Here is a 21,491-nt window from a genome sequence, read left to right as displayed (position 1 = left end):
AATAGTGTCAGTACAACCTGAGGTACAGTATTAGATAGAGTCCACATGGGTTAAGTCTTATTCAAGGAAACCAGTTGTCTGTGTCACGGCTCAGATAGTACTGGAGATGTAGGGGAATTGATTAACAATAAGCCTTGCTGGAACAGCTACTCACAGGCCACAACATGTACTCAGTGTTTCACTTTGCCCACGATCAAGACAGGATGCGGACCCCAGAGAGCTTGACTCATCTTCCACGTGCTGGGTCAGCCCCGCGTCCTCTGGTTTGTCGCCAAAATGTGCACTGATGGCTCAGAGTTCATTTAGGTTAACTAACAGATGCTCATGTTAGATAAGTCCTGCCTTCTTGATGTTCAGCAGTTAATCAACAGGACAAATAACCACCATGTGACTGTGAAATCTGTATTTTCGTATTTTAAAGAGGTTTGTTTTCTTTAACAGTTCTGCACATGACAAAAAAAATCAAAGAAATCAAGAAATTTAGGAAATGTTTATTAGATCCCTGGACTTGTGAAAGAATTGTGGGTAGCATCTTAACATCCACCCTTTTTTTGGAATTTTTGCCTATTTTTACCCACATGGAAAAGCTTAGAGCAGAAGAACTGTGAGGCCATGTATTAGGTTTCATTTGAAAGGTAACATCTTCTGGTTCTGGAAATGTGCTTGTTTATCATGTGGCTAAAACAACCAAAAATATATCAGTTCAAATATGGCTCAAAATAGTGTTTTTGGTCCTCGTCTATAATGAGTCATATTTGAATAACAATAACTAGGACATGCTTTACGCTAGAACTATGCAAATCACCACATACCTTCTACATCTTGTCAACCATACCTGTATAAAATTCCAGACCTCTAGACCCAACCTCATCAGATCTAGGGAGTTTTTAATTTGTGGTGTCACTGGTGTCCCTGAACCTCTCCAAAACGTCTCCAAGTGACCAAACTGTGCCAGTTGCTTTTATTCATCACTGTGTGATGCTAAGCTGCTTACAACTGGCTCAAGCGGGTCACCGGCGACCTGGTGGATGTTAAGAGGTTAAACTGCAGGTCATCCTCTAGCTGCTCCTCTCACACTCTGGAGACACATATGTTAGGTGAATTTGAGACTGTTGGTCAGTGGTTCCCAACCTTTTTGTCTTGTGACCCTTGAAAGCAAAGAAATCTCTGCTTGCGCCCTCACTGCTTGCACATGTCTACCAGATGTGACTGGTTAAACCAAAGAGATTTTTTTTTTTCCCCCTTGTTTTATTTTGGTCATTTTAAGAATCCTAAAGAAGTAAAATTATCCAGTAACTCACAAGAGAAAAGCAAATATTCAAGGAAACTATGAAAAAATAAGCATAACTTCATATAGCAGTAATGTGTTTCCTCTTCTGTCAATCAAATATATCTTGTGAAATTATTGCTCTGGGTGAATCCTACCTCTTACCCAGTGCATGCTGGGATATGCTCCAGCCCCCCTCATGAACCTAAACAAGATAAGCAGTACAGAAAATGTAACATTCATTAATGCAGGCCCCAAATTGTGTTTCTAGATAGATTGATAGATACTTTTTTTTATCCTGATGGGAGATTCATATGTCGTAGCAGCACCATACAACCAAGAGATAATTAGCAACATAAAGCAATGTTAAGAAGAAATTAAATCTAAGAAAACAAAAACAAACATTCACGTTGCAACAACTGAAAGTGATGATGTTATTAGTGCAAAACTGTTGATGCCAGTCAGGTAAAGTGAGTCTAGGTAAAGTAGGGAGAGAGAGAGGTAACACTTAAAAAAACTGCAAAATAGGCTGATACAGATAAATAATATGGACAGACAGAGAACGTAGTTATCATCATTTGTGCAGAAAAGGGACTATGTAAAATATAAATAGATAAATAGACACAATGGCTAATAGCAGTGACTTTATTATGAGGCTGTTGATGTGACAAAGTAAGTACAATCCAGTCATTTTCACATGGATGTAGTAGAAGAACTGGACTAAATGTCCCAGCATGTAATCATAATGCTTAACATGCGTGTTATCAGCTGCTCAGCTCACACTCCGACACCTTCTAACTTCATGTCGCTTTGTCAGATTTGAAGCCTGATGGATCCATCGACAGACAGACGCAACCTGTGAATATGAACCATACAAACACCCACACACACACATACAGCTCCACCCACACTGCTGCTCTTCACCTCCTGTCTTTATCCATCACTCACTGCCTCCCTTCTCTCGGTTTTGGCTTTGTGAGCCAGTAGCCTTGTACCTTTCTCTTCGCTTTTCAATATCCAGTTTATTTTTAGCAGCCAGAGCACAGAACAGGGGGCAGAAGTTTTTCACTAGTGCTCTTAGTTGTGTTCGAGTTCTCTGTCTCCTCAAGGTCCCTGGATTATACTTAGACTCAGAAGAGAACATGGGGACAATAACTCGGTAAATAGCTGAGATATTTCTATTAAGGATGGAGTCCGCCACAAGAGGCTTTATTACTGTGTGAGACTGCACGTGTCTGTGCACAAGGACAAGATCAGTATCAGAATATGTTTGACATGTATTTATGTGCATTTTTTAAGATGAAACATGTATCGCAGGAACATCTGATTAACAGAACATCATTTTTTTCATTTGGAAATGGTCACTAGCAAATATTAATTTAGTGTTTAATATGTATATTTACATATTTATATAAGTATTGTGTCTTTTTTTTGTGGTGGACACATGCAGAGTACTGTACAGTAAAATACCAGCACAGACACTGACTCTTTCTCCCCACAGTAAATTGGTGCTGATGCAGGGTTGCCATGGTGATGTGATGTAGATGTGTTACATCATGAGAGACCTCCGAGCAGCAGATCCTTCATTGAGACTCCCTCCCTATATACCCCCCCACCACCACCCCACCTTTGTTTCTCTCTGTCTCGCTCCCCCTCAATTAACTCTCACCCCCCATTTTTAGACTAAAGGTCGAGCACATATCAAAGACCGTGGACGGAGCGTATGGACGGATTTAGTTAAGCTCAAGTGTTGATTTGAATGTATGACATCCGGACATATGTTCAAGATGAGCAGCCGTAGCGAGGTGTTGCATAAATGCAGAGAGTGGGTTGATGTTCTGACAGAGACAGCGAGAGTGAGGGAGGAACAGATGTGCTGAATAGGCTTCATTATCAGCCAATAAACTACATTTGTACCTTGTTCTTTTCTTAGACTTGGTCCATTTGTCCTCTTTTCCCTTGCTGTCCTTGTGCAATGTGGCTCAAAATACACCGCTATTGACCAGGCGTTTCGAAACAGATCACATGACATCCTTCACATTACGGCTTTACTTCATTTTGTTCTCCCATTCTGTGTCTGCTGTCCCGAGCAATTTACAGATTCATTCATCCTGGGCTGATTCATGAATGGATGGGGGTCAATTACTTGTCAGCTGTGGCTTGTTAGCTTTTTTTCCCCCTCATTGAAACCTGTTTTCTATCTATAGCGACTCCAAAAATACATTTACACAAACAAGACCTGTGTGATGTCAACAAGCTGTAAACAGGTAACAGGTTATAGATAAGCCTTTTTCCAGGAAAGCAGCCTTTCACTGGGTATTATCATTGTATTGGCTTGTTAACAGAACACAAAATTAGAGGCGACTATAAAAAGCAGGTTTGGAAATATCGCCAAATTGCAATATTGCAGTCTTTTAATTGCCTGTTAAGAAGCCTGATTGTTGTGGGTGATTTGTTGTGTTTAAACCTTTCAGTGGGAATTTATCTTTTTTTAGGATGACGCATGTTTTTAGTCATTTTTTTGTCCCTTTTAGTGACATTTTTCAGGTGAACCACAACTCTCAGGTGCTGCTGTCGGTTCAAAAACTTCACCTGAACTTCAGTATTTAGTTCACTGACTTCTCTGAGTCCTGTCCAAAGACTCTACTCTGCATAGACACAACAGCACACTCTAAAAATATATAAGAAACCATATAATTTAACCATATAACCTCTCCCTTTCCACTATGCCCTGTTCCTCCAACATCACCATTGTTTTGTGTGTTGAATCGTTACTTTTCAGACTAATGTTTCTGTAAATCTGTTCATTCGTCAGCTAGGTTGTAACAGTAACAGAACAAGCTTGTTTCAATACAATCTGTTAAAAGGTTACAGCCCCACTGTCTGTACCTGTTTAGATCACCCTGTACTTACCTGAGCAGGTGGTTGTTGCCGGTTAGGTGGCACTGAGAAGGTAAAATGCCATTCACTGGTCAATAGAAGCAGATAGGAGGTGGCTGCTTGCTATGAGGCTGCAGATTTTTTCTGTTTTGCTTTTTTTGTGCTATTTTTGTCTCTGTTTCATTAAAAATGTTATTAATAAATACCAACTTTTTTAGCACATACTCCTACTGGTCTGCTTCTTCAACATCCCCCTTTTTAAAGTTTTCCAGTGCTAAACAACATCTTCTGCTTTATGTGGTGTGGCGGTGCTACAGTACGTCTTTAAAGCAGAGTTATTCTACTGTTTTGATTTAAATTGCTCTACTAATTTTACTGTATTTTAATGAAACGTCACTGTCGCTGCAGTATGCTGTGTAGCCATAATAAAAATAAAATATTGAATTGGATTTAGTTGGCAGATACTCAGCATATAAATATTAAAGACTGATGAGGATCAGAAGCAAAAAAATGTGATCAAGACATCCCTGGTTTTAACTCAAGCTAACAGAGGCCCCTTGACCTGTTAGGCCGAAGTACCTGTGCCTATTAGACTTTTTTGGTAATCTGTCCATGGTTTTTTGGCAGATGTGAGGGCTCCTGTGTGACTAGGCTGCTTATTTTGCCAACTTGGTTGACAACATTTGAGGGGACAATCAATATTTTTACCAGGATGAGAGATAACTCTGCAGACTGCATAGTGAATCCACAGTGAGCTGTTTCTAATCTGAATTCACAAAAACAGTCACAGCTTTCAGCAAAAACTCACAGATCAAATAACTGTTTCACAATCAGTTTGTGTTTTTCTGATTCACAAAATTCCACTCCAGCTTCTACTCTCTGCTCTCTGGCATCCGCATACCTTTCAGTTTTTCCATTTCTGTTATTTTTCTCAGGGCTGAATGTCTTTTCAGCATAGGTCCCTTTGCTGCTATACACCCACACACCCCTAGCAACACGTTGTCGTTTCTTGGTAACCACATTTACGCAATGAGTAAAGAAATTGAAGGTAGAGTAGGCATGGGTCGAGCTTAGAGCCTTATATAAATCCATCCAAGGCTCCAGAGAAACAAGAGAGAGAGAGAGACTGTCTCAACATCTGGACCTGAAGTCTCAGCAGCTCTCATTTAATGCAGCGTCTCAGCTCGAGTTTTGTTTGTTTGAATGACAAAGTCAGACAGAAATGTTGTAAAAGTGCTCTTTGGACACCTGAATCTCAACATAAAGTACATGTTTTATGTGCAGTCACCCTCTCAGACACATGCACAGTCATATTTTTAATTACTTGGTTGTTAATTACTGAATTGTGACCCAATATCCTGCTCACCGCGATGCCCTGCACTAAATTCCCAGGGTGTTCGTAGGAGATTACACTGACCCGAGGTAATGAACATACCCAGCAATTGAACCTGTAATTGGACTAGACTGATAAGCTAATTATTTCCACAGCTAACAAGAAATGACTCCTGTTGTATTACAGAGGGGCAATTCAGGGAGCGTTTCACATCTAAGCTCCTGTGTGATTTGTGGAGGTCACTTCTGCTCTGATAAATGCTTATAATAAAAAAAAAGAAAATCCCACAGGATTTATTTCTAAATAATACAAAATCCAATCAAAACCCATTACGTGTGGAAAATTATTCATCCTGTCAGACAGTCAAACATGTGATTCCCAGTAGATTTAAATGTAAATGCCGGCTGCTTTTTATCCATGTGAGTAGCGTGGCTCTATACTGATGGGACTGTCGGTCGGTCCACCTCCTTCAGACAGAAATATTTCAATAACTGTTCAATGGATTGACATTAAATTTTGTACAGACATTCATGATCCCCAGATGATGAATCTCTTTCATCTAGTGCCACCATGAGGTTCACATTTGTGGTTTTGAGTGAAATGTCTCCACAGCTAATGGGAGGATTCCCATGAAAATTTCATACAGATATTCATGATCTTTGTGAACTTACAGTATGTTTCGCTGACTTTTCATGTTGCAAAATCATCAGGTCAAAATTAAAATCTACTTTTTTGTATCTATCTATCTTTACAATGAGCATTACAGCCTCACAAATCTGCTAGCATGGCCACATTCATGTGCCCCTCAGGGTGAATTATAGCCACTTAATGGTGATCCAGACTTTTCCTCTAATGGCATCATCAGGTCAAACTTTTGTCCAATACTTCGCTTTATGACTAAATACTAGCAAAACTAATTCACATCAGCCTCAGTTGTACTTCGTAACTGTAATTAGCATTGTTAGCATGCTAACATGAACTAAGATGGTGAATATGGTGAACATTAAACCTGCTAAACATCAGCACATCATGGTGAGCATGCTGACGTCAGCAGGTTTTACTGTAGATGTAGGCTTTTTATCATTAGTACATTAGATATAATTACAATTAGACTTTTTTCTCTGACATTTCCACACAGCCCTGTCACAGGAGCTCAAGTACCCCTTCACCACCAACCCATCATGTTCCAAATGTGCTCATTTGAATCCACTTTAAACTGTATGTTGTAACGTTATTGTTAATTATATAAAAGTGGACACAGTCTTGATCCTGGAGTTGTTGGTGCTGAGGTTTAGTCTCTTTTCTGTTTGTTTGTTTTTTCAGGGGGCTTGGTTAAGTTTGCATTTATTTCTAACACTTAGAGTAGTTAAATGTTTTAACCATTTATCTGTTACTTTTTAAAAATCAATTTCAACTCTGTGTTGACTTATCTATCTAATTTTGGTGTATTATTACAATTAACTCATCCTGTGCACATTGTAGCTGGTAGTTTATGATTATAAACAAATACACTGATCACAAATATGTAGGCTTTTTTTAAACAATCATTATTTATATTTTTTTCAAATTAGTTGATCTACCTTACTGTCTTTCCAATGATCCCCCAGCGAGTGTAGAGGCACCTCTGGCTGGTAAACACTGTCCTGGAAGACTTCATGACTAAAAGTGCCGTAGAAAACATCATTATCATCGTATCATCAGTATTATTAGTAATCCAAAGACAGTCAGTAGAAACTGAAGATACCATTCATTTTCTTATAGAGCAGCTGGAGTCTGCCAGTAATTTAGATTAGCATACTCTCATTTGTTTCATTTTGCTGTCATTTGTTTCTACTGTGTGATTCTTAATGTATTTATGAAAAAACAGAGTCTGAAACACAACTTGTATATAATATTGTGTTTGTAAAAACCAGCAGACATTGAATACAAACTCAGGGGGTTGTTGGTTAGTCACTGATGTGCTTGTTTACATAGTATTGTGTAATCATTCTCTCCTTCCTATCACCCTCTCCATATATATATTTATATACTGTCAGAAATATCCAGAGGAGAGAGCTATTTCCTGCCTCATGCCCTCGCTAATTTGCACTCCCTAATCACTTGACCCTCTTTGTATTGTCAAGCCTGTTTTTGATGTCCCACAGATTCCACTGCCCGCTCTTTTCGTTAATTAACTAATCTCGCTGCTCGGTGGGTGTGGGTGGAGGGAAATGACACTCCACCTCACTCTTTCATTCATAAATATAATACCTGCATTGTGGTGTAATGGGGAGGGGGGCATGGAGAGCTTTTGTAATGCAATAGGAGGAGATCAAATCAGGAACAGATTGCACCTCCATCATGGGAGCACGTCACAAACTAAGAGACAGAACAGAGAAGGTGTTTTTTTTTTCTGTCCGCCATGTTTGTTCCTCTAGTATGAAGTCCTCTAAAGTGATAGTGGTGTGTTGGTGCACTCTGCCCTTCTCTGCTCTGCATGCATGGGCCTTCGAGTCTCTGCTTCCGGTCCCACGCCAATCCCCCCGCTGCAGCCTACAGGGCACGGCTTGCCCAGATATGAGATCATACTTGGGCGAAGGTGCCAGAAATGAGGCCCAGGCGCTCCAGCAGTGCCCTCTGCCACCTGAAACACTCCTCCCACTCGTCTGTGTGGGCACTGCCACTCTCAAACACATGCTCTCCTATGTAAACACCCACACCCTGCACACACACAGACACACACACACACACACACGGACAAACACATACACATGATACTGGATGCAAACACACAGAATCAGGTTTTCTTTCTGTGCCGAGTGCCAACAGGAAATGCCAGGGGGACTTGTGCCACAGCTTAACGTGAACAAACACACACACTCACACACACACACACACAGACCTCCTGCCCTACTGCTCTCTTTAACACCATCACCAGGCTCTGTCATGTTCGATCGCCATCACAGTCTTTTAAACTCTGACAAGATGCCAGGTTACGCAAGAGAAGAAATCTATACTACAAGATATTTCAGAGCTCGGGGTGTATTTGTGCGCTTTAGTTGCTGTGTTGTACTTTATTTGTAAAAAGTAAAACAAAGTTGCCATCACTTTTTCCCTCCCACAGGTGTATGAGTTCATGGAAAAAACTGGAGAAAATGTAGGCTCACTAGTCAATCAGGTTATAAAACCAACACTCTCTCCTCAGGTTGTTGCTATTCTTGGACTGCTGAGAGAGGAGATCTGTGTGATCTGCTGCCTCCTGGTGGCTGAAAGCTGCTTGCTCAGATTACATAAAACGAGCTGTGTGTGTGAGTCATCACCCCCCAGTGAGGACAGATGGGAAGTGTGTGTGTGGGGTGTGTGTTTGTGTGTAGGACTGGGCGGAGCAAACAGCAGTGGACTGTGAAATAAGGGCTTTCCCCTCTCTCTTTTTCTCCCTCTCTCTCTCTCTTTTTCCTCAATTTTTTTTTGTGGGTCAGGAGAATCAGTTAGCACACAAGCGGAGTGACTGTGACAGCAAAAATAGATCAGAAAGCTGCAGAGCTTCAGACCTCTTTAATTGAAACTGCAGCCATTTGTTTCCGCTCCTGCCTAATTTAGTGATGTTGGGATATGGATACAAGATTTAATCTCCCCCGTCTTACTGCAGGAGTCAAACATTTTATATTATTAGTGAAGAGGAGAGAAATGAAAATGAGGCAGTGAGCTTTCTGTCTCTTTGTTATCATACTAGTATGCAGGCAGTTCAGCTTGGAGTGAAGTGTATTTTAGTGTAGAGGTCATTTTGGAAAGGACTGAAATAAATAGAAATAAGGCTACAGCTAACAATTATTTTCATTATTGATGAATCAACTGATTCATTTTTCAAAAACACAACACTTTCTTAAAAGATAGGTTCACAATTTTTCTAGTCTGTCTTAAAACATCAGTGAACACTGACGCATGTTTTTCTGGCTGTAATCATTCCTCCTGTTCATACTGACCATTAGAAGATCCCGTCTGAGTTAATCAAGTGGATATCTTCCACAGTTAGTCTTTTTAGTAAACATTTTCCTCTTTGAGTCTTGACAGACAGAGTTCTGTTCAGCTGTAGTCAAAACATTGTAACAAAAAGAGGGAATTTGGCACTAAAAAGACAGTAATATTGAAAGATATCCTCTTGATTTGACTCGTTTGGACGACTTAAGCTTCATATTAGCATCAAGTAAATTTTTAAATACATTTTTGCACAAAAGGCAGCTTGTGGATTTTGGCCCCCATCACTTACATTGTAAGTGCATTATGAAGAGATCATCTAATAGTCAGTATGAACTGGAGGAAGAAAAACATGTCAGTGCTCAAGAAAAACATGTCAATGTTCATTTGGGCTCCTGACTGTTGTTTTAGGACAGACTTGAGACATTGTGAACCTGTCCTTTAAGGTAATGCTAAAAGACTAGTGTGCAATGAATAATATTAGGACCAAATTAGAATAAGGTTAAAAATAAGAAGAATTACAAAGTTTGACACTAAAACTCTGGCTCAACAGTCTTCTGGACGTTATGTTTCATGAACTACTGCCAGAATAAATGCAGCCAATCCTGCCACAGTCGGTTTATGGGAAGATGGATTTCTATTATTATTATTATTATTATTACTACTATTATTATTATTATTACTATTATTATTCTTTTTTACTTTTTGCACAGACTTATTATTTTAAATCCTGTACTCCCTCTTTTAGGTCCCATGCAAGGGAAGAGAAGGAGGGTGGATGTTGAGTGTTCCTGGGCAATGTGAATTATTCCATGTTGAATGTTTATGTATGTAATATGAGTATCAAATTAGCCCAGTGTATAGAGGGGCTGTGCAATATTTCAGTTTAATCAATCATTTAATGATTTAATCAAGTGTCAGAATATTGTGGAAAAATGTTCCCAGAGCCCAAAGAAACATCTTCAACTTGCTTATTTTGTCCAGCCAACACAAAAATAATCAGTTTACACTCATATAAAACAAAGAAAAGTAGCAAATCTTCAAATTTGAAAAGCTGGAACAAGTAAATTTTGGGCATTTTTGCCTAAAAACATTTTGGCCTTTTTGAGAAAGCACAGGTGTTACTAATAACATTAATGATGGCTCTGTTCTACTCAAGTGTCCTATAAAGCCATGACAGTGTGACAGTGATCCAGTACACACAACACCAGCGCCTTGAAACTGGAGCAGCTGAATGGAATTCAGCCAACATTAGTTTTATTATTTACACTTGTGCTTTTCCTACTGCGACATCTCAACATATCCTCTAAAAAAAAAGGCCTATCGATGAATTGTTTCAGCTGCACGAAAGAATGAAATTGCAATCAATTTCACTGAGACACACAGTTTAAAAGGTATATTGTTTTATTTGGGTTCAAATCTTAGACAAAAAAAAAATTACAAAGTACAACACAATCAGCAATGTGACGAACCTACAAACGGCAGTGACGGAGAGCTCGAACAAAGGAATGGACCGTGGAGGGTAAAGGAGGAGCAGGGATGCTGAGGTCTGAACTGAGTGGTTACTGAATCACATCTGTCAACAGGAAACGGGGCTGATAAAGTGACAAACAGAGCGGAACCAAAAGATAAGGATGTAAACTGGTGAAAAACAGATTAATGTAGTGACGCTGGGTGTGAATCATTCCATCTGAAGGCAGACAGAAAAAAAACATGTCGCACAGATTTGTTATCATCCTGCACAGATGAGTACAATCCCTTTTTATACACACTGACCACAGAATGATGCTGTCAGATATGTGTAAATTTAAAAAAAAATAATGGTGAGAACAGACAGATTAAATACAAGGGAACACATTTGACTGGGCTAATTATTTTAAAGCTGCTATTTATCTGTGAGACATTGTGTCTGTATACTGTTCTGCATGTATATTCTTATACTTAACATGGTGGACTGACAGAAATGTGTGACTTTTCTCAGAAGACTAAAAGCTAAGAGTGTAACATCACAGTGACTGGTTGAACTGCATTGACCACTTGTTTTGCATCTGTGTTTCTCTCTCTCCATCTTTCTCTTTGTGTCCCTCCACTCTTCTTCTTCTCCTCCTCCTCCATCTTTAAAAGGTGTACGGCCCGACGTAGATGGAGAGTCTGAGGGCGGAGCTGGTCTGGTAGTTGCCCTGATAGCTGAGCAGCGGGTTAACGGACACCATCTCCAGGTCCAACGTGTACTCCCTCGGCCCTGACACGGCACGGGCCAGCACTAGCATGGCACTGATATTATTGATTTGCTGGAAAAGACAAAACAAATGTTATTGAGTACATATCTGCTGCTGCAGAAATTACCGTCAGTGTGCAGGGGACATGAGTCTTTGAAAGCCCTGTGTACCCACACAGGTGTTTCCGCTTACTATCTGATTAGACTGTTCAGTAAGAACGATAAAGGTGTAGGTTGTCCCATCTTAACAGCGCCTACAAACATAAATAGGATATATGTTTTTTGTGATTTTGTTATTTTTATACTGTTATGATGTTGGATATCTATGCTAAACATGGTCAAAGTTCCAAAACTTGAGGTGAACATATTTAAAAATGCTCCCTGAGAGACAAAAACCAGGGCTTCAGCCTGCTCTGAATGCTTCTTTGCAAAGTTACCTCTACATCCTCCTCGTGATGATGTCAGATCATTCACATATGCCAACAAACAGCCGTCCGTTCCAGTTGTTTCACGAGTTGTTTGCGTTGTCCACTCACATATTTCGGATCGTATTTAGGATGTATGGATGTATTTAAGAAGTTTATATTTTGATTAAAGAATGAGAAAAAGAAGTGAAATCTGACTACTACTGTTTGTTTAGGTAGCCTCCGGAGCTGGAAGCTAACCAGTAAGAACAGAGTGGGCTTGTCGTGAGGGGGACCTTAAAGAGACAGGAGCTAAAACAGCCTGTCTGAGACAGAGGCCGAACTGAAGGGCTGCATAGAGGACCAGTATATCCTATACTGTAATAAGGAGTTTTTTGAACTTTAAATCACGCAAAGATATTCAAGAATAAAATATAGACCTGGAAATGTGCATGATATGTCCCCTTTAACTGTCCCAGGACAGTGAGTGAAATGTCAAACGCAGCCTGTACGAGCTCACACAGGTCTAATTAGTAAGAATAAGTGAAAACACATGTGTGTAGGTGTGTAGATGTTTTAAGATAAATGACAGGTTCACTGTTTTCAACACAAACCAAGTTTGTTTTTTAACCTAAGCAAAAAAGCTTTAACACAGTCAGTGGATAAATTACCTAGGCATTAAAATCCATGTTAAATCTTGTTCTCACATCAGGATGTTTACGGTACAGTCAGACACGTTTGTATCTACTAAATGAGGCCACAACCATCACTTCCTATGAAATATAACTGACTTTATGTCTTGTTAGTAGCACAGATGTAGGTATGTTTAAACAAAACTGAAGCCCTCTTTTTATCAGCAGGACATACAGACATGGCTGACTATATCCTGTGAGTTCATTAAAAAAAAAAAAGATAATTTATCAATTACATTATCTTCAGTGAGAAGCTGCAGCAGAGAGGTTGGTTTCTTAATATTAAAGCTATCAGTAAGGTCGGGCTGTGCAGGATAGTAAACAATGGGAAAACAACATTTTAAATATGTCTTTGTTGAAAAAACACAGCAGAAAGCTCCAACAACCTCATCTTGTGACACTAAAGCTTTCCTTGGAAACTCTGGCTAAATCTTTTTTTTTTTAATTTACAAATACTTAATCCAGTCTGACCTGCCACTCTAAATCAAGGGTAAAAGAAACTCTTAATATATTTGGCCTTTATAGGAGGAATTAATTTGTTAAGACGCAGTGATATGAATGTATAGAATGTGTTAAAGGACTTTTTAAGTAGTTGTGGTCAGGAAAGAATCACCATCTTATTCAGTGGATACCACGAGCTGACTAATGTTTAATAAAAAGACAATGTTTTCTTAATATATCCATCTAGCACTAAATAAAAGTGTTTTTAAAGGTCAGTGCACTTTGAATATGAAAGATGTCAGAATCAGTGGTTCATCACATCTCTTCTCACCCTGATGTAGAAGTCTCCGTTTTCGTCACCGGAACGGATGCGGAAGGTGTTGTAAGCCCCCGGGGAGACGCTGGTGGCCTGAATCTGGAAGATATCGGAGGGGACGGAGCGCTCGGAGGTGATGCTCATGTAGCGGTGGACGATGGAGAAAGGCAGTTCTCGACAGGCGGGTTTGTTGACAGGACACACACAGCGGCTGGCAGATAAAGTGATATTTGGTGCAGAAAAACATCAATAACTGACATGTGAAGACAGCAATATGTATGATGCAGCAACACTGAGTTCAGCTGAATATACGTGCACATATATATGATGGAGCAGAGTCTTTATAAAAATTAACCGTGAGCTTTAATGTGTGATAATCACTACATTTAATTGCTATGATTTAGTTTTCATGCCTCTTATGAAAACAGCAGTTCATAAATCAGCCAGCAGAGGGGGTAACATGACAAAGAAGAAAGTTCTCTAACATCTGGATAAATATTGAACAGTAGCCATTTTTGATCCTTCATGTTTTTCTAAAACACATTTATACTACAAAATCATCTGGGATATGTTAATATTGACCCACACTTGTTACCAATCCAGCACTTGTTCACAACTGTAATAGTTTTGTTATTTCACTGCACCGTGTTCAAAAGAAAAGGTTGCAAAGCTGGACTCATATGTGGAAAAAGTAATTGGAGTAATCTTGCAGTTTGAGCCATATTCAATAATGGGGCTGGTTATATTCTGAGCAAATACATATTTTAGTAATTGGGAAAAGGTGTATGTGTGTGTAAAAGCGTGTGTTTGTGTATGAGCACACACAAGCTTTCATAAGGTGTTACTCACTTCTCAGACACTTGTACGTAAGGCTCTTGGCATCGGTTAGTGTCCACGCACTGGTATCGTCCGTGGATATTCACACACGTCTGCGTCTCAGTACACTGGTGTTCACCTGTTTCACATTCATTTATATCTGCAGAGGACAAACAACTTGTGATTTGTTTGTTTGAACAGAACAAGACAGGACTGTACAAGAGCAGAGCTGCTGTCAAAGAAGGAATAAGGATCGAATCAGTGCTGCATTTCTGACTCTGAAAGCACAAAGAGGAAGGTGTTAGTCGTGGGAGGAAATGGAGGCGGGTCTGCTTACCCTGGCATAGTCTGGTGCCTAGCAGCTGGTATCCTTCTGGGCACACACAGGAGAACTTCCCTGGTTCGTTGACACACTGGTACTGGCACAGGTAACTGGAATAGCTGCACTCATCAATGTCTGTCAGGTTACACGTTCAGGTTTTATTAATTTCCCATCATTAAAAGCAGAAAAGGAACAGAAAACAGAGCTTATTCCCAATATAGAAACAAGGTATTTGCTGACTGTTGAACACATGCTTTAAAGACAGACAGACAGGGTCTCTTACCGTTACAAGCAAAGCCATCAGGCCCCAGCTCGTAACCCGGGTCACAACGACAGAGGAAGGTGCCGTAAGTGTTATAACACTTCTGAGAGCAGGGGGCACCCATCTCACATTCATTTACATCTGAGAGGATTGAATGGACAGTGCAGGGAGGGGTATTCAGAACCTTTACTTAGGTAAAAATAGCAATACCACACAGTTAAAATACTCCATTACAAGTAAAAGTCCTGCATTCAAGTTCAGAAGTATTAACAGATAAATGTACCATCAAAGGTGAAACTACTTGTTATGCAGAAATTACCCTTTTTATAATGTTATTATAATCTAAATACTTTATTAAATTTTCTGATGCATTAAGTGAGCATTTTAAGGGATAATGCAGTGATTTAGTATTGTTTTGTGACCCTGCTTTGTAAAAGTAAGATCCAAAAACAATAACCTACAATTACCAAATGCGTACATCTTTTAAACCCCACAAACTAACTTTACCTACTTCTGTTGGCCAGTTTAATCTGTAAAAATTCATCATATTTTCTAAACTGTATTTAAATTTTAATATACAAAGTAAATAGTAACTATAGCTGTCAAAAAATGTAGTGGAGTGAAATGTTCATTACTTCCCTCTGAGATGGAGTGGAGTAGAGGTATAAAGTAGCATCAAATTGAAATACTTTGGATGTAAGTGATGAATACCGAATGATTGTGTTTTGTGTGACAGCAGAGTGTCATAATCAGAGGGCGTTACTCACCAATGCAAGATCGGTTATTTCCTGCCAGCTGGAAACCGGGTTCACACTGACAAGAGAAGGAACCGGGGACATTGACACAGCGATGTTGGCAGTATCTGTACCTGCACTCATCGATGTCTGAGAGGAGGAGGAGGAGGAGAAGGGAGTCAGCAGAGGGATACCCACATTCCTACGGTTTATTACGCTCACTCTCCCAGCTAAAGTATATCTCAAGCTGCTTAGCTACACTTATGTATAACACGGATGATCTCACCAATACACTCTGTGCCAACCTTGCGGTAACCATCCGGACACTGACAGGTGAAGGCACCCAGTGTGTTGACGCAATCCTGGCTGGGCTGACAGTCATCTTCGTCTCGCTCACATTCATCAACATCTGTGTTTGTGGGCGATGTGGCACAAGGACACAACATGCAAAAAAACAAAAAAAAGTGTGGTTATTGTGAGCAAACAAAGCCTCATCCAACATGACTGAATGATAGAGTGTGACTGTTTGAGGGCAGACGACGGACGGCTCTGTTCCCCTCATTTGCACCCGACAGCTGAGAATATCACATCATATTGAATCATGTTTGCTGTCTCATGCGGGCGAATACCTCGCCGCTGTCCTCCAGCACCAGTGCCTTTCTCGCTAGCAAGTCCGTTTTTTAAAACACAGCAGCTGTCCTGGTGTGAAATCTTCCAAATTCCTACACTGTCTGTCTGCCCCCCGTGGACACATACTCACTCACACCCACGCAGATTGCACCAACATGCTGCCTCCAGTCCCAACACCTGCTACGGCCACCTGTCCCTCACAATCTGTGGCCCGCTGACAATAAATTTACACAATCACACACACACACACACACAAACATGCTTAATGATCACTCATCCTGTGGCCACCTGTCTACCTCCAACCCCCTAGACCTACAAAACCAGACACCCACCCACACAGCTGTCTCCCTGCGGCTCGTAGCCCAGAGGGCAGGGGTTAAAGGCCTCGGTGGGCGTGATGGGGGCCTCTGGGGCCGGGATGACTGACGCAGAGCGGGGAAGGCACAGGTAGCCTCCATAGTGGTTGAAGCACTTCATTTCCCCTTTGCAGGCATCTGGAATAGTCTCGCACTCGTTTATGTCTGATGGGAGACACAGAGACACATAGTTAGGTACTGAACATGAAGTGCAGACTGCGTGTCCTTGTTAGGAATAAATCAAAAAAACAGGACATACCACAGAGAGCAGAAGGATGATCAAAGCTGTTACTATTCATAAGGATTAGGTGTTGAGGTGGAATAAATGCCTTTAAGAGTGCTTTACCTTTGCAGTGCTCAGTCTGAGGGTCCCAATGATACCCATCTGTGCATTCCTGCAAGGAGAAGCAGAGAAAAAGAGAGTGTGAGAAAATGATGGAAAGAAAGATGTGAATAGCCCCTCTGAGCCAAGCAGTTGCATAATATATTAATAATACATAATAAATCCCCAGTAGTGGGACATGAAAAAAGAGTAGAGGATAGAGAAACTTGTTTCCTCTGTATTTGTGTAGCAGTGCTGAGCCAGAAAGACAAGAAGTCTGCTGCTCCTTCTTAAAAGGATGTGTGACATTTTAAACTGCTTCCCTTGAGCCAAACGTCACTTCAAAACGACAAAACTTAAACAATTTAAGGCCACTGTTTGGAAAAAGGATTATTATCATTCTGGAAAGAAAATAGTGCTTTGACCTGCATGGAAAAGAAAAACTGGGCCTAAAGAAACATGGAATTAAAACCAAAAATACCCCCAGCTAGCACTATCATAAAACACTGGAAAGCAAACACTGCTGTGGAATATTAAACCAGAAGAAGATGAGGGAATGTTAAAGAAGCTCAGAGAGAAGATGGAGGATTTGAGGCTGAAATTTCAACACAAAAAAAAGTATGGCAGGTATGATATATGGTATAGAAGCAAAGAAGAGAAGATGCAAAGAAAAAGAAGAGAGACAGAGAGAGAAAAAGAGGAGGAGGAAGAGAGATTCATCCATCCTTACCGTGTAGGTGTCACTTTCTGTATGTGGCTGTGAAATAGCACTGCGGAGGAGCACAGACACACATATGCACACGCACAAGATTGACACACAAACACCCTGCATACTAATGCACTAATTGTGGTGTGAGATGGGACAGGAACACACGTAAAAACATGCACACAAACACACAAACACACACACACACACACACTCACACACACACACACACAGCTATCAGACAGGTAGAGCTGCTTTAAAGATGAGAGAGGCAGCCGACTTGTGATGTGCAGAGCAGCCAAGTGGTATCTGTATTTCAGAGAGAGACAAGAAAGTGGAAAAAAGACATAAAAAAGGTAATGTTAGAAACTCGGAAATCAAAAAATGGTTTGATTCAGTCTCAAAACACACTTGTGCTGTGCTTTCGAGCTCGGCGCTGTAAGCTGTTCCCACAGCTGAAATGGATAAATCAACTCGAAGCAAAGAGCTGCAGCCAATTTTTAAGTAGTCAGTCTGAACACAAACAGTTAGCTTCTTGGACTTGGTTCACTGTTTGTCGACCAAACAGTTCCCCCTTGATCGCAGCAAGAATAAATTGAATGAATCACTGCCAGGTAAAAACATAAACATCGTGACGTGCTCCCTCCTTCAGCTGAAAATAACAAAGTCAACATCACAGGAATACTTTCATATTAGCTGCTGCTAACAGAAAGCCCTCTGTGTCTTCAGACTGGCAGACTACAACTCACTGGAATGATAGTCTCGCTGAGCGCTGCCTCCAGAGGTTCGGTTTACTGTGTATCAGAGCAGCGTCGGTGGGAGCACATAAATTCTGGTTGTTGCTCGCATATTTTACAACATTTTACATCTCCTGCTCAGCTGCTTCAGTGTCTGAGACAAATTCAAATTAATTTGTCTCTGTGACAAGGAATCTCCTCCTCTGAAGATGCGGTCGTTGTGTCTCTGTAATGGATGAGTGCATCTGTCTTTGTCAGAGTGTTCTCCACAGTGTAGTGTGTTTTTGAGGTAGATTTATAGTGAATTATGTATGCTGAGTATTCTGAGGGCCTTGCTCTCAGCAGAGACAAAACAATCCTTCAGTTAATGTTCCCGGAGAGGAGCTATAAGTGTTTAAGCTGACTCTAAACATAAACAAACCATCTATTCCAGCTGCCGCAGGCCAAGACTGTAGAAACAACAGGCCAGTTGAAGAAATGAAAAAAAAAAGTTTAAGCAAGTGTTGTTTGCAAAGTCAGTGAGCTCCAGTTAAAATACATGACAGGAAAGTTATAATCACTGCCTGTCTACGTGCATACACACACGCACGCTCTGATATAAATTCCACATGCCACATTTGCAGGCATTGCTTATTGTTGTATTTCATATTGAGACAACCAGAAGGCTGCACAGTGACGTGGACTCCCTCAAATACTAGATGGGTGACATCACCGGCAATTTGTGACACTTGTGCGGTGAAAATCAGCAAAACATGCCTTTGCTCTGTGAGCACAGACGGTAACACATACCATCGTGCAATCAGACAGCCACAGTACGTGACCTCTCTGACTTGGCCCGGGGGACACTTACAACCAGAAAAAATGTGACCCAAAACCACCCAAAAACAAACTGACCATCAGTGCGGGGTCCAGTCACTCACTGGCTACTGAGTGTGGGCAGGATGGATGCGTGGGTGTTGCCCCGTTGCTGCTTGAGATCAAGTGGCGGTGGACCTCTGGAATGCCCGTGGCAAGGATGTGGGCGCCAGTTTTCAGCTGGGATGCCCTGCCACAGCAGTGGTTCCCAGAGTATCAGGTTCTGGGAAACCCCCCATGGTTCGCATAAGAAGACAGCTGGTGCCAAACCTCCAGCCACTGATCTGAACTTCCCATATCTCTCCTCATTGTGTAGGAGGATGTGAGACAATGACGCCCTGGTGCAGAAGTTCATCGCCTGGTGTTTGGATAACCGATGACGTAGAGGAATCTCAGTATAACAGTTGAAGCCTCAACATATCGCTGTTCTAACACCTGTTGTGCACTGTATTTACTTATTTACCTCTAACGATAAAATAATTATAATCTCACATTATTTACTATTTGGGCCTCTGCCTCAGTAACAGCACATTGACACATTTTTAAATTCACACAGTCAGCACAATTTAACAAGCAAAATATCAGGCAGCTCTTAAAAGTGACCACATGGGGACCAGGAAAAACACACATTTAGACCACACACACACACACACGCTGTCATATCTCGTAGTGTATACATAGCTAGCTTTGTGTTGTTCTGCTCGGTTGTGCGTGGAGCAGCTTGAGAACACGGTGGCCCAGTGCGCTACAGCTGCGCTCTGTTACCGTTGTGGCAGTGAACCTGCAAATGCACACACACAAATCACACACAGCAGCAGCTTCACTCCTGTTCAGGGAAACTCCAAAGTCAATGACGGATAGCAGGCCTGCAGGAGAAATTCACACACTGTAACTGTACAAATCCCTCCTGAGCTGTTGTGCTCTCCCAGTGGTGATGCTGCTCTGTCTCCCTCTGTTAAAGTGTGTTAAAGGGCTGTGATGTATTAGTCTGTGCTGACAATGTGGCACCAGATGACGGGCTGTTTTCAGGGATCGGTGGTCCTTCCTGCTTTTTATAATCCCACCAGAGTCGTTATACAGTGACGGTAGAGCTGTCACATGTTAGCTATTAGGAGTATACTGTATAAACAGCAATATAAAGGGCTGTATAAAAGCAATGTCTTGCAATGTGATGTCATCCAGGTTTCAGGAGTGTGTGTGTGTTTGTAGCTGGCACCTGTTTCTCTTGTTTAATACGGACTGTTGAAGTTTCTCTTATAAATTCAACTTTACCCAAATTGTTTCGCTGCAGTTCCTCTTAGAGTGACTAAACTGAGATTGGGACACCCTCTTTAAGTGTTGTAAAAGAAGGAAGAATTTTGCAATATACTGTACAATAATACATGCCCTGTGACTCACTGCCTCTCTTCCTGTCTACCCTCCTATTACAGTGTCTGCAATACGGAGCCAAGAAGCAAACTACACAGACTGTGGGCCACGTTATCTTGGCTCCTCTGAGGAGCCAAGTGTAGCTGGGAGTGCAGTGAGCAGAGCAGAGCAGAGCAGAGCAGTGGTGCGACTGTGACGTGTATGGCCTGTACCAGAAAAATAGTTCAGAGGTACATCTCACCTCCTTTACTTCTCCTAAAGCGCTGACAAACTTGATAAGTCATCCACTAGTTCTCTATTTGACACAAATCCCTTCTTACGTTGATGTCAGACATGAAAGAAATGCGAAAGTACTCACAGACAAGTCTTTCCGGATGAGTCTCAGTCTCCCTCTGGCCAGTGTGTCCTTCTGCTGGCTGCTGTCGTCCCGGCTGAGTTGGCGTACAGAAGTGGTCCCTTAAACTCCTGCCTGCATGACCCTGAGAGAGTGAGTGGGGAGACAGCTGGAACAGCTGAACACATGCAATGGGAGGGAGAGAGAGAGAGAGAGAGAGAAGGGAGGCCGAGAAGAGAGGAGGGAGGAGAGAGGGAGGAGAGAGGGACAGCCCATTCTTACCCCCCCTCTGGCCCCCTGCACTGCCATCCTCCACTCTCCAAACCCCCTCACCCTGACCCCCCAGGATACAAATTCCTGGTCTGCGGCCCAAATACCAAAATTCCAAATCCGTCCAAATCGCAGGCGGAACAACAACTCACAGATTCACACACATTGCCCCCACCCTGTTACCCAATGCCCCCTCTTCCTGGTCCCACAACACACCTGGTTTCATTTAGACTAAACCCCCACAAAAGCCCCAAGCTCTCCCACCCCTTTCCTC

General features: G+C 41.4%; 1 protein-coding gene across 2 annotated transcripts; it reads right to left on the bottom strand.

The window, feature by feature from the left end:
- Window positions 1–10,820: 10,820 nt before the first annotated feature.
- On the bottom strand, window positions 10,821–21,190 carry efemp2a (EGF containing fibulin extracellular matrix protein 2a). 2 transcript variants are annotated; one of them, XM_067599544.1, is made up of 11 exons: window positions 20,972–21,190; window positions 17,678–17,962; window positions 16,972–17,020; window positions 16,602–16,790; window positions 15,926–16,048; window positions 15,673–15,789; window positions 14,927–15,046; window positions 14,659–14,778; window positions 14,355–14,481; window positions 13,521–13,716; window positions 10,821–11,725 (listed from the first exon to the last, which is right to left on the bottom strand). In XM_067599544.1, the coding sequence occupies exons 2-11, from the start codon at window positions 17,777–17,779 to the stop codon at window positions 11,552–11,554; spliced, it is 1,317 nt and encodes a 438-aa protein (XP_067455645.1). In that variant the 5' UTR covers window positions 17,780–17,962; window positions 20,972–21,190; the 3' UTR covers window positions 10,821–11,551. The 2 variants fall into 2 exon arrangements, with proteins under 2 accessions (XP_067455645.1, XP_067455646.1); XM_067599545.1 differs by lacking the exon at window positions 17,678–17,962 and having other exon boundaries at window positions 20,972–21,188.
- Between the last annotated feature and the right edge of the window lie 301 nt (window positions 21,191–21,491).

This window comes from Thunnus thynnus, chromosome 9 (assembly GCF_963924715.1).
Source record: "Thunnus thynnus chromosome 9, fThuThy2.1, whole genome shotgun sequence".
NCBI lineage: Eukaryota > Metazoa > Chordata > Actinopteri > Scombriformes > Scombridae > Thunnus > Thunnus thynnus.
Note: the sequence above shows the minus strand (reverse complement) of the source record. Positions and strands in the feature narration are given on the sequence as shown.

Coding starts and splice junctions, on each gene's coding strand:
- efemp2a (XM_067599544.1), bottom strand. CDS start 17,779: ATGCAGGGTGTTTGTGTGTCAATCTTGTGCGTGTGCATATGTGTGTCT. Junction 16,049..16,601: donor GCAGGGAGACAGCTGTGTGG/GTGGGTGTCTGG, acceptor CCACAAACACAG/ATGTTGATGAATGTGAGCGA. Junction 14,779..14,926: donor TGATGGCTTTGCTTGTAACG/GTAAGAGACCCT, acceptor GTAACCTGACAG/ACATTGATGAGTGCAGCTAT.